The 14,325-nt window shown below is 42.4% G+C and overlaps 1 protein-coding gene across 1 annotated transcript in view; it reads left to right on the top strand.

The window, feature by feature from the left end:
- The window catches only part of LOC126416905 (proline-rich protein 2-like), a 40,793-nt gene extending 26,668 nt beyond the window's left edge, over positions 1-14,125 (top strand). Inside the window, exon 3 of the mRNA XM_050084788.1 lies at positions 13,337-14,125. Coding sequence (XP_049940745.1) covers positions 13,337-14,125 — 789 coding nt within the window. The remainder of the gene's footprint in view (positions 1-13,336) is intronic.
- The last annotated feature ends 200 nt before the right edge of the window (positions 14,126-14,325 follow it).

Below are 14,325 nucleotides of genomic sequence, written 5' to 3'. Positions count from 1 at the left end.
TCATATTTACAGCATCATCCCCATTTTAAAATACTTTTCTGTCTTTTCTACATACGTCAAAATGTTTTGCATCGCCCCGATTCCCAGAGCTCCTGAAGATAGACCTTGATTGTGGATATTGTATCACAGACACAGTCCATTTGACGGTTCAGAGATGTCACTACACCCGCCCAAACATATAAACAACTATGCATGAGCAGCGCCTATTACAAGGAAGGGGGTCTGACAGCCGATCAGTTCCAGTCATTCCACCAGGAAGGAGGTACACGGCTCGTGTTGTCTGTAGTTAATTCATGTCTAGACGATCAATACCGCGGTTCGATCGCATCAGCATTGTTACTTTGTTCCAGGAAGGGCTCTCAACAAGCGAATTCTCCAAGTGTCTTGGAGTGAACCAAAGCGATATTGTTTGCACATGGAGGAGATACAGAGAGACAGGAACTGTCGATGACAAGTCCCGCTGAGGCCGCCCAGGGGATAGCAATGCCGTGGATGACCGCTAATTCCGGATTATGGCTCTGAGAAACCCTGACAGCAACGCCACCATGTTGAATGATACATTCAGTGCAGGCACAGGACGTCGTGTTACGACTCAAACTGTGCGCAATAGGCTGCATGATGTGCAAATTCACTCTCAACGTCCGTGGCGAGGTCCTTCTTTGCAATCACGACAACATGAAGCGTGGTCCAACAACATGCCTAATGGATTGCTCAGGATTGGCATCACGTTCTCCTCAACGAGACAATCGTCGGAGACGTGTTTGGAGACAATCCGGTCAGGTTGAACACCTTAGACACACCATCCACCGAGTGCAGCAAGGTGGAAGTTCTCTGATGTTTTGGGGTATCATTATGTGCGGCCGACGTACGCCGCTGGTGGTCATGGGAGGTGCTGTAACGGCTGTACGATACGTGAATGCCATCCTCCGATCGATACTGCAGACTTACCGGCAGCATATTGGCGAGGCATTCATCCTCATGGACGAAAATTCGCGCCGCCCATCGTGTACGTCTTGTGAAAGACTTCCGTCGAGATAACGACATCGTTCTACTAGAGTGGCCAGCATGTTCTCCAGACATGAGCCCTATCGAACATGCCTGGAATAGATTGAAAATGGCTATTTAAGGACGACGTGACGCACCAACCACTCTGAGGGATCTACGCCGAACTGCCCCCTAGGAGTGGGACAATCTTTGCTTATTGTGCCGTGATGAACTTATGGATAGTATGCCACGACGAATACAGACCTGCATTAATGCAAGAGTCAATGCTATTATGGGTACCCGCGTGTACAGCAATCGGGACCACCACCTCTGAAGGTCGAGCTTTACCGTGGTATAACATGCAATGATAGGTTTTCATGAGCAATAAAAAAGGCAGAAATGATGTTTATTTCGATCTATATTCCAATGTTCGGTGCAGGTTCCGTACCCAAGGTGACGCAAAACATTTTCTGATTTATGTATATCTGAATTTTTAGTAACTTATGTGAAGATACTGTACTGATCAGTTCGCATCAGACAAATATGGTGTACCAACGTTTCGATACTGCCTATCATACTGGCATCTCCAATTATGTGCAGGGTCATAGAATACTTGGTAAACTACTTTGGATAACTTCGCAATTACTTCGCTAATTTCTATTTACTACATAACACTTTGTCTGATGGCTATACTTATCAGTAATATTACTCAGCTGAACATGGATTTATGTGTCATTCGCATTTTGTATGTATATTTACAATTACTGCACAGCTTCCTTCCCAGTTCCGTCACTACAGAAAGAGACAGTATGTGATTATATGTGTGCACTAACGTGCAGATGGATCTTAGCTTCATCTAACCGTGGTTCATTTTCTCCATCGACATTATCAGAAAAGTAGATCTGTTAAGTCAGATCACATCATTCGAATTTTCCAGAATGTTCTTTAAACCAATAGGACAAAACTGTGGCCCGGTTAAATGGCGCATTGTCATGGAAATATTAAGTCAACGAATGTCTGTAAATGGTCTCCAAGTAGCCGAACATAAGCATTTCCAGTAAATGATCGGTTCAGCTCGATCAGAGGACCCAGTCAGTTCTCTGTAAACACAGCCCACAACATTATGTAGCTAAAACAAGCTTGTGGAGAGCCTTGTTGACAACTCAGGTGCATCGCTTTGTGGAGTCTGAACTATACTCGATCCCTACCATAACCTCTTACCAACTGAAATCGGACGTATCTGAGTAACCCACGGTTTTACAGTCGTCTAGGGTCCAACCGAAATGCTCACATGAAAAGGAGAGGGCCGTAAGCGATGTCGTGCTTTTGGAAAAGGCACTCCCTTGGGTCTCAGCTGCCATATCCCAAAAGCCACACTTCGCCTAACTGACCTAACGGACACGTTCGACGTGGGTCCCACATTACATTATGCGCTCGCTTCACGCCGTGTGCGTGTGTATTACTACTGACAGCTCCAAATATAGGCCGCTATTTTCGGTCGTTAAGCGAAGGCTGTCAGTCACTGCTTTGTCCGTGGTAAGACGTAATATGTCAAATTTGGTCTATTCGCCACAACCTTGACACCGTGGTTCTTGTAATATGGAATTCCATAACTATTTTCAAAACAGAATGTTCCATGTGTTTAGCTCTATCATTCCGCGTTCAAAGTATGTTTATTAACGTCGCGCGGCGATAATCATGTCGGAAGCTTTTACACATGAATCACCTGAGTACAAATGACAGCACCGCCATTATATACTTTGTGTAAACCATATATTTATATTCTTATCAATGTCCCATCACTTCTCAGTGCAGTGTGGCTAAGCATATAAGCAAAATAAAGATTTATGCTACGCAGTCTAAAACAGGTTTACGATATATGTTTCAGTATATGTGAGTTTTCAAGGACGTAAGAGGTAACTGTAGATATCATTTGATGAATCTACGGCGTAGCTGGTAAGATTGAATTACGTTCCGCTCAAATTTTTAGTATTTTTGTGAATGTATTGCTTCTAAATAACAGTAAAATATACTTCTGTAATGGCAAAAATCACCGACTAAGCTCTACTAAGATTCTGTCATGGACGTTATGTAGCAATAAGTTAGGTCATACAGAGATGTTCAAAAAATGTTACAACCAGTTTTGTAAGAATTTTAGTTCAGTTATTTTATGGGTCGCATTTTTTGCGTCATTTCGCAACAGAAATGAACTATCAGTCTTAGTCAACTGCCATTGGAAAACAAAAGATAAAATGAAACACTTACCTTATATATGAAACTACCGGCTTTTTTACCAATGGTTTATTCTGTCAAGCCCGATGCGACTATCATTATTATCGTACTCGATGCATCGATGATAATAATTATAAACACGCCAATATTACTTTGGCAATGTGAAATTCTTGGAAATTCTCTTTCATTATTTAACGTTTTGTAGCTATTAAATTTACCATCCCAAATAGCAACAACCAAGCACTGATTGTAACGTTTGCATTAAAAACACCGTCTCTACACTGCTGACCATAGTCGACGAGCGACTACGCCAACAATAGGTATTTGTAGCAAACAGCGTGTGCCGTTGCCTAGAAACAGTCTGAGGCTAGCTAACGAAGAAAGCGGTTTGCTCGTAGCCAAGTTCTTCTTGCCTTGCCTGTGAAGACTCTTCTAGTGCGAGGTAAGCAACAAATATTTCTTGTTTATTTGACTGCCTAGAATGTCGATAGTTATTTTCGCTGATAGACTTGAGTTATGAAATAGTGTGATGAGAAGCGACATCAGTCCGTATTTCATAATACAGAACACGCAGTTCTGAAATCCTACTACATGTCGCTTGTAGATAATTTGCTATTTGCTTCTGAGCTACGAGGAAAATTTTACAATGCCCGCAAACAGATATGCGCAAATTTGACAAATGCTTACCTATCGCTTAAAATATTGTGGAGTCGTAGATAGTTGTTATGTTTTGCTAAAGTTTGGAGTAAGATACAGGGAGCACTCCACAGTAGCCCGTTGGCGTGTTGGGACTCGCGACACATCTACAATTTCGTAACAGTAACATCAGTTTTCATGATTTTTGCTACTGGGTCGGAAACTGAGTAAACCGGTCTGTTTGTTAAATGAATGAATTTCAACGATTGTATTTTTGCCACATTGTACAATTTGTTCGAAAGAGAGACAGAAATTAGTCATCATGCTTTCCTGTAGAAAGGCAGCTTTTGACTTACTTATCTGTTCCTTTCCGATTGTAAATGCTTGAAACTTTTTCCTGAGACAGTTGATAGACCAGTTTCAATTACTATGACCTGATGTCATTAAGTATGGTGACTTGTGTTAGCCGGCCGTTGTGACCGAGCGGTTGTAATCGCTTGAGTCTGGAACCGCGAGACAGCTACGGTCGCAGGTTCGAATCCTGTCTCGGGTATGGATGTGCGTGATGTCCATAGGTTAGTTGGGTTTAAGTTGTTCTAAGTTCTATGCGACTGATGACCTCAGTTGTTTAGTCCCATACTGCTCAGAGGCATTTGAACCATTTCAACCGTTTGAACGGCTGTGTTTTCCTGAGCACTTCAGGTACCTATACGGACGTTCTTGGAAGCGGTCGTTCCGTCAGGATGTTGTCTGTGAGCTGTAATTACCTAAATTTTGCACATGTATACTGCATTTACCACCATTTTCTTGCTTTCTATGTGTGTTTCATACGCAGGGCATTTCGCTTTGCTGTATCACGACGTCAGAGTGTTGCCACACTAGGAAGTTAGGGTTCTTCAACGTTTGATATTGGACGCCATTCATTAAAGTGTACATTCATATCGTATAATTGCTGAACTAAGAATTTCATTTTGGTATATTAACGCATCTGATTCAGTACCATAAACCTGTGTCCAAGCTGTACTAACAGTTTTGTAGTATTGTTTCCGGACAGTCCACTAGCTCTTTGATCAAACTAATGAAAAGTAATTGACTGGCGTAACCCACATTGCTGCATTGTTTTCGCAAATTCGGAAATCAAAATGGGAAAATAATAGTCGAAGGTGCTGTAGAAAGTTAACTACTTTTTTAGTTTTTGTAAGCACTTTCGTGTAACATTCAGATTCAGTATTGTGAGAAAGAACTGAACTTGCTTACAATAAGCAACCCTAATTTTTTTATGGGTACGTATGTGCTTCAAAAATACATTTCTGACTTTGAATGTAACGCATTTCACATTAATGATACAAAATTTTGTTTTTACTGTGTGAGTAGAGATTCAAGAAAATTAATTTTTCCTGTAAGCCTCAATTACACAGCCCGCGCGTAGAATGTGCCACAGCAATATATTTCCATCAAATTCTATAAGGTATCATTCGAAGAGGCCAAAATTCCACAAGGAACACACAGCATTCAAATAATTATTTGGAAATAGTTTTCTCTGACACATAAGGAAACAAATTATTTTAAATGGATGACATAATTTTTTTGATCCAGTTCTCCACTACTTGAAGAGATTCAAGTATATGTGACTCGATGAACGGCTTAAGAATGTAACATCTATGGTAGTATTTCAATGAATCGAATAATTCCTAACAGCCACAGGTCCGTATGTAGCTCCTAAATATTTGAGCTCTCCGTTAGAAAACAATGGGTTTCTGTATGGCGAAAAAACAGTTTGCAAACAATCCTTAGTGGCGGAATGAGTGGGAACTGAATAATCCAATATAACGCCTGTGAACAAATCTCATGCGCAATGTTCATCTGCAGAACTGGTGACAAGTTGCAGAGCCGGCCGCGGTGGTCATGCGGTTCTAGGCGCTGTAGTCCGGAACCGCGCGACTGCTACGGTCGCAGGTTCGAATCCTGCCTCGGCCACGGATGTTTGTGATGTCCTTAGGTTAGTTAGGTTTAAGTAGTTCTAAGTCTAGGGGACTGATGACCTCAGCAGTTAAGTCCCATAGTGCTCAGAGCCATTTGAACCATTTTTGTGTCATACGAAGTACGGCTGATACAATCAAGTAAGATGTGATACGAGCGTCCCTTAAGGAAATAACACATTACAATATTACGTCTTCAACTGACGTTCATAAAATACCTCATTTATCTTTGGAAGAAATGTAACTTCATTTATTTTCTCGGTCGGATTAGCTTCGTAAATTCAAAACTAATATGTGCAGCAATCGCGGATAGTCCACGAAAGAATACAAAAGTGTAAGACGAAGCCACTTACTTTGACACAGATGGCGACACCTCGCATGTCCGTCGCAACTATCATCATAGTCACATTCAATACGTTCATGATAATAACAGTAAACAGGAAAAATACTACTTTGGAAATAAGAATGTGAAGGAAATTGGCTTTATGACTGAACCAAGCATGCCTCTAACACGTGAGTTGAAAAGACCGTTTCTCTACTGCTAAACTGAGGCGACGAGCGAAGACACCAACAATAGGAACTCGTAGAAAGTGACGTGTGACGTTGCCAAGAATCAGTCCGAGCCTGGATAAGGGACTGATGAACATAGCTGCTAAGTCCCATAGTGCTCAGAGCCATTTTTGCTCAGAGCTGGATAAGGAAGAAAGCGATTTTCTCATAGCCAAGTTTTTCTTGCATTGCCTGTGAAGACTCTTCTGGTGCGAGGTAAGCATCAGATACCTCACGATTTTTATTGATTGCCCAGGCGGTCTGCAGATATTTTCACTGATAGACCTGGGGTATTAAACGGTGTGACAAGAAACTGTTCGAGGTCGGCTTGCGTGAAGCACGGCAAGCACTTCTGAAAGCTCAGCTCCATATCGCACATTGATAAAATACTATTTACTTCTAAGTTATTAGTAGAAACCAACAATGCACGCTCATACGAATGTGCGAAAATTTAACAATTAATTACCTATCACTTAAAATACTACAGTCTTAATTATCTGTGATGTTAGAGTAAATTGTGGGCTATGATTCAAGGGCCAAGCCAAGCATTCGTGTTGCATGTTTAGACTCAGAACACATTTGGAATTTTGTGTAAGATATATCAGGTACCATAATTTCAGCTGCAAACTAAGGAAGTTAAGTATACAAATGTGTCAACTAGACGATGATAATCCCGACACCAGCCCTTACGCCATCGTGAGTGTCTCTGACGTAAAATATATTAGTTGCGATACTGTATAAGAATTATTTTCAGTTTTGTACTTAACTGCGATAAAAATTTGTCGTCATGTTTTGTGACAGAGGCAGTTATGGAGGTAGTGTGACATTATTTTCACATTACACATGTTTAAAACGTCATTCTGAGGTTGTAACTGCTTTACGATGTCACAGGTTTGCTCCTCTAGAGGGTGTAAGTATATAAACATAGCTCAAACCATTACAATCCCTTCCTTAATTATCTCCCCTAACACATATGTTACATAGGTATGTTATTTCCTTTTCCTCATCACCACGTCATAGGGTGTAACCCACATTAAAACTTAATTCCGCCATCTGTTATATTAGAGATACTTCATCTCTATAAACATTCAAATCGTGTTTTGAATTACTGAATTAATTACAATAAGTTAGAGATAAAGTTAAAACTGTATTTTAGGGCAGAAACGTAAGTCATGCAGTAACAAACCCGGTCCGGAGCCGTGCTGCCGTACCACCACTTCTCGAAAACAGGGGTTCCAATTTTTTTCATTGTTCTGAGCAAACTAATTAATAGGAATAGACTGATATAACTCGCGCTGTTGCGTTTTTGTAGCAACTTCAGGAATATAATACCCAAAGAATTTGTCAAAAGGGGAAAATTACTTATTTAAATTTCTTCAGCGTTTCAGTATATTACACCGATTCAATATTGTCAAAGCTTATTTCTCGTACTGACGAACATAATGCGTTAACACAAAAGACACCAAGTCTTTGTATGGATATAGATGTCCAAAAATAATACATTATTAACTCTGAATTTAAATGAAATATTATTTCATTCATATTAACAATACAAATATTCTGTATCCCTTTCGAGTAGAAATTGTAGCACAAGAGCTCTAAAGCCTGTTTTCATCAACCTATGAGTATCACATGATTCCACAGTGAGCAAGTGGACCACCATTTTCAGATCTTTCAGTTAACAGAAAAGCGTGAAGTAAAACCAGATCGGTTTTAGAAACAAAATTGTACGGAAGTTGCTGGCTGTTCAACATCTAGTGTATATTGGAGACAGTAAAATGAAGAATGATTGAACTCTAGAACAGTGTTAAAGGTTGTTCAAAACTACACACAGACTTTGACATACGGTAAACAAGCAAGAACACACATGATTTTACAGTAGACGAAAGTCAACAAATGCAATATTTTGCAACAATACCAAAGATAAACACTTCGTCGATACAAACTATAATAGATTTATTTCTGAACTAATTATACTGGAAAACTCATTCTGCATTTTAAATGAAACAGAAAAGAATGTTAACAACTCTATGGGAATTGTGTAAGGGAACAAACCGTTACCGTACTGTGGACAAAACCTATTGTATTTCTCAGTCTGGGGTCGAACAAATTGCGTCATAACTGGTTTCTAGTTACAAACAAATATTCATCAGAAAATCTATTTGGACGGAAAGACAAATGAGGTTGCTCAAGTACTAGTAAACTAAATTACAAACTCAGGTTGACATCCATCCACGAATATAAGCATCTCGTTTCGTCACACAGCAACGATCCGTTTCCGATGTACTTTGACGACTGAATACGCAACGCATTCAAGTTCAAGTAGCTTTATACGGGAGTTACTGTTATTCTGAGAATAGTTCATCGATATTCACTATTCCCATCTCACGTCTTATTAAAGAAATCATATGATGACGATTTGACGAAACCGGTATTTAATTTGTGTGATCCAAGGCTGAAAAATTCAATAAATATAAAAACTGATATACTTTTGACAGGTGGCAATCTTTGTTTAGTATACAATTTTCGCAGGCATCAGGAAGGTGATTAGGAGCCATCACTCAGTTTGTGAAAAAAATTCCTGACAAAGTCACAGACAATAATTTTATGTTCCAGACCTGTGTTTAATAATTCCAGTTTCACTCAATTTTAGATGTAAACGGTATGATTGCACATATTCGCCATAAGGTACAGTTACTAGGGAGTCTGGATTTCCGTTACGCTCGTTGAATTACGTTCATTTTAGTCGAAGGGTGTCATGCAATCTTTGCACCAAACTCTGATCACTTAAAATTTGTCCAGACGTCATAACAATGTTCTAAGTACCTGCCCTCCATGCGTAATGCCATCGAACAAAAGAAACACTTATCACTTTTCTTACAACATGTACGTATGCCGTTGACAGTAATAACAGAATTACCTGAAGCACCTTAAATCTTACGTCCGCTACAGGTGACAATGACATCAAATTAATAGATACAACATTAATATTTTGTTAGGAAGCATCAATTCTTGCACACAATAGAAAATTTCTAGAGAAGGAGAGGCACGGTTTCTCTATGGTCTGCACACTTCTTGGTATGCAAATTAACAATCGGAATGATCATTCAGTTATGACAGTCGACTGACCTGCATCACGATGTTTCCTGTTACTGATAGGACAAATCAATGTTTTACGCCACTACACAGCTTGTGATACATACCTCTGATTCCACAGATGTTTCGGAGTATGTTGCGGAGTTTGCTGTGCAAGAAGGGAGGATGCTGCCTCTGGGTGTTCCTCAGGCGTAGGCAGCCCTTCTATGAGGATGACGATGACGAGATGATCTGCGACCCGGGCATGAACATCGCGATGTCGCATTGGTGCGGTGCCTCGCTACCTGAAGAGGTATGTCGCAACGCTTGCGCAACAACAGTCATACTGCGGTAAAAGTGATTGATTAATTATATACTGCATCAAGTTAACGTTTGCTATACAGTGCAAAGTCGTATCTCCCTAACTCGTATACCTATATTAGGATCAAGAATTAAATACCGAAGTAAATATTTGCTAGTAATAACTCTCGTATTACACTCTCATACTTGAATAGGCTAAAAGTGCAGGCGTGTGCACTCCCCACGTACGCGCACATCTTAGAGCTCTAAACAAACGGCAGGATGAACTTCCAGTAAAATTGTAGTAAGCAGGGCATACACGATGATAAAAGTCTTCACTGCGCTTCATTTGAACTATCTGACACCGCTACGTCATTTTAACAGACAATTCATAGGAATATCAGGGGCATCTGAATCGTCTGTTTAAAAATTTGTAAGATCATGCAGCAATAAAGATTAATAGATTAACTTTCGGACCTTTTTGGACACATTATGACAGGTTGTATTACACGTTACTGCTTAGCAGAACAAAAATTAGCAAAAATTCTCTGCGATCTGGGCACACGCTTACTTGTCACAAAACTCGGAACTGAGTTTTTGTGTTCTAATGGCCAAGCCGGTTTGTGTTGTCAATGACAGTCAGCAATTTTTAGAGGATCTAGAATTTATCTGGGTTATCACACTTGTAAATAGATGTTGATAACTTATCTGTTTTTCAGTGTTCGTTTTTCTTAATGACCATTTTTTTTCAGGCACCGACTTGGTATGAGTGTACTCTTGGAGAAGTATATGAGCACAAATCAACGATCAGTAACGGCAGTGACGTGACAGCGCAGATCTATGAGGACGCTGTCGCGAATATAGAAAAGTTAGTGGCAGAAGAAAGGAGTACGTCCCGGCTATTGGCATGCACGGATCTGTGCAACATTTATGGACGTGTTACTCCCACAGTCAGAGGTAATTAACCAAATTTGACGAACAGAATTTTTTCATCTAATCAAAAATTACACCTCTGTAGCCAACTATTATATAAAAATCAAGTTGTTTTCATGTTTCTTTCATTTCCAGAACACCTAGGTGAAATATATCATCGCCTGTGTCTTGATGAGGATTTGCTAGTGCGAAGAATGGCACTATCTATGTTCACTGACATAGCTGAAGAAGCTGATGTCACATTCTATGCTACCCACCTTGTGCCTATTTTGGAGACGTTTCTGGAAGATAAGGTACATAACGATACTTTTTATCCACATACTTTCTTTAACTAACACATACAGTGAATCAATTTCTACAACCTAAGTCAATTGTTACAGATTGGGCTTCGCTTGGAGGCGACAAAGCTTTTAATCGCCTTGTTTAAATCTAAGAAACTATCCGATGATGTATACTGGCACCTTCTTCCAGTGTTCTATAAATATGCGGTGGATCCGTATTGGCAAGTTCGGTTCTTAATTGCCAGCAGCATTAATGATGTAAGTATGTCAAACATTTGTTTTTATTAGCGTTGGATACGTACCTATAACCTATACAATACTTGTTTTGTATCACTAACACACTCATTACCACATTGTAAAATTACAAACATTCAAATTCAGCTCAGGAAGGCCTTCATAGAAATGTTAGCTGTGACGGTTGAATGGAACTACTGTATTTCGATATTCTGATGCGAATCATTTTCGGGTGTACGGAGACAGTATTTCGACATTACAATTAACAAAATAAATTATTGACCTAAATTTTTTGCTGTCAAATGCAGCACTTACACTAGAAGTGCCACCTTATCCAACATCTTATACAGGCTGACTAAGGGGCATGAGAGGAGTAACGAAACACTCTTACAAATCAGTCTGTTTTTTGAGAGACCAAAAAACTTCTCACTGTTACAAATCTGTACTGTTAATGTTATGTAGTACCGATCTCTGAATGTACATGACAACTAAGAATTCCGATTGCGAGTGGGAATAGCTGCGGCGCTGGCGTAGTTTCTGCATTAAGCAACAAAATTACAATGTAGCTCATGCAACAAAACATTTTAATATTATATTCCAACAATTTAAATTGCTAGTACTAAATAACACGTTTATCAAATTATATCATTATTACAATACTGTGTCTTCTTTCGTAGGTGCACAAATCGGTGAACACTCGAAGCTTGAAATCAAGCTTCATCCGATTGATCTCGAAATTCTTGAAGGACGCAGAACCCAGGGTGAGATCGGTGGCGGGTCGGCAGTTTCAAGATGTTTGAATTATTTGGTGACATGAAGTGCGGTGTAGGTGTCCTGAACTTCATATTGGCACACTTCGAGAGAAATTCACAGCAGTCACATTTCGGAGATAACGCCACATCACAGCCTGTTATGTTGGGGCCAGTTTACTAAAGTACAAGTGAACAATCTAAAAAGTTTATTATGAAATTTTTGGCAATAAATCAAATTTTAAGTACATTCTGAGGAATGTTTTATTGTAGAAAGTAGCAGTAGTTTGCAAACCATATAGGAGAACGTATTAAACATAATTCTCGTATTCAGTTAATGGTATTCACTTTTAAAGAAGTATTTACTCGAAAGTCAGTTACACTACTACTATACTGCATGAATTGTCCTCATATTTTTCTTCCATTCTACCAAAAATGGTGACATACAAGCAAAACAAAAAAAACGAGCCAAGAAAAAAGAGCCAAAAATACACAAAGCGAGCCAAAAAAAACACAAAGCGAGCCGAAAAATAAATAGCGAGCGAAAAAAAATAGCGAGCCAAAGAAAAAAGCGAGCCAAAAAGAGCGATACAAAAAAAAGAGTCAAAAAGAAGCGAACCAATAAAAACGACCCAAAAAAAGCGAGCCAAAAAACTAGCCAAAAAAGCGAGCAAAAAAAAGCGAGCCAAAAACAGAGTGCCAAAAAAGCGAGCAAAAAAAAGCTAGCAAAAAAATAGTGAAATAAAAAGCAAGCCAAAGAAAAAGTGAACCAAAAAAAGTGAGCCAAAAAGAAAGTAAGAAAAAAAAGCGAGCCCGACAAAAAAGCGAGCCCGACGAAAAGCGAGCCCGACGAAAAGCGAGCCCGACGAAAAGGCGAGCCCGACGAAAAGGCGAGCCCGACGAAAAGGCGAGCCCGACGAAAAGGCGAGCCCGACGAAAAGGCGAGCCCGACGAAAAGGCGGGCCCGACGAAAAGGCGGGCCCGACGAAAAGGCGGGCCCGACGAAAAGGCGGGCCCGACGAAAAGGCGGGCCCGACGAAAAGGCGGGCCCGACGAAAAGGCGGGCCCGACGAAAAGGCGGGCCCGACGAAAAAGCGGGCCCGACGAAAAAGCGGGCCCGACGAAAAAGCGGGCCCGACGAAAAAGCGGGCCCGACGAAAAAGCGGGCCCGACGAAAAAGCGGGCCCGACAAAAAAGCGGGCCCGACAAAAAAGCGGGCCCGACAAATAAGCGGGCCCGACAAATAAGCGGGCCCGACAAATAAGCGGGCCCGACAAATAAGCGGGCCCGACAAATAAGCGGGCCCGACAAATAAGCGGGCCCGACAAATAAGCGGGATCGACACATAAGCGGGCCCGACACATAAGCGGGCCCGACACATAAGCGGGCCCGACCAGAAGGCGGGCCCGACCAAAAGGCGGGCCCGACCAAAAGGCGGGCCCGACCAAAAGGCGGGCCCGACCAAAAGGCGGGCCCGACCAAAAGGCGGGCCCGACCAAAAGGCGGGCCCGACCAAAAGGCGGGCCCGACCAAAAGGCGGGCCCGACCAAAAGGCGGGCCCGACCAAAAGGCGGGCCCGACCAAAAGGCGGGCCCGACCAAAAGGCGGGCCCGACCAAAAGGCGGGCCCGACCAAAAGGCGGGCCCGACCAAAAGGCGGGCCCGACCAAAAGGCGGGCCCGACCAAAAGGCGGGCCCGACCAAAAGGCGGGCCCGACCAAAAGGCGGGCCCGACCAAAAGGCGGGCCCGACCAAAAGGCGGGCCCGACCAAAAGGCGGGCCCGACCAAAAGGCGGGCCCGACCAAAAGGCGGGCCCGACCAAAAGGCGGGCCCGACCAAAAGGCGGGCCCGACCAAAAGGCGGGCCCGACCAAAAGGCGGGCCCGACCAAAAGGCGGGCCCGACCAAAAGGCGGGCCCGGCCAAAAGGCGGGCCCGACCAAAAGGCGGGCCCGACCAAAAGGCGGGCCCGACCAAAAGGCGGGCCCGACCAAAAGGCGGGCCCGACCAAAAGGCGGGCCCGACCAAAAGGCGGGCCCGACAAAAGGCGGGCCCGACGAAAGGCGGGCCCGACGAAAGGCGGGCCCGACGAAAGGCGGGCCCGACGAAAGGCGGGCCCGACGAAAGGCGGGACCGACGAAAGGCGAGCCCGACGATAAGCGAGCCAGACGATAAGCGAGCCAGACGATAGACGAGCCAGACGATAGACGAGCCAGACGATAGACGAGCCAGACGATAGACGAGCCAGACGATAGACGAGCCAGACGATAGACGAGCCAGACGATAGACGAGCCAGACGATAGACGAGCCAGACGATAGACGAGCCAGACGATAGACGAGCCAGACGATAGACGAGCCAGACGATAGACGAGCCA

This window comes from Schistocerca serialis, chromosome 8 (assembly GCF_023864345.2).
Source record: "Schistocerca serialis cubense isolate TAMUIC-IGC-003099 chromosome 8, iqSchSeri2.2, whole genome shotgun sequence".
Lineage (NCBI taxonomy): Eukaryota > Metazoa > Arthropoda > Insecta > Orthoptera > Acrididae > Schistocerca > Schistocerca serialis.
The sequence above is the reverse complement of the archived record's forward strand: the minus strand, read 5'-3'. Positions and strand labels throughout refer to the sequence as shown.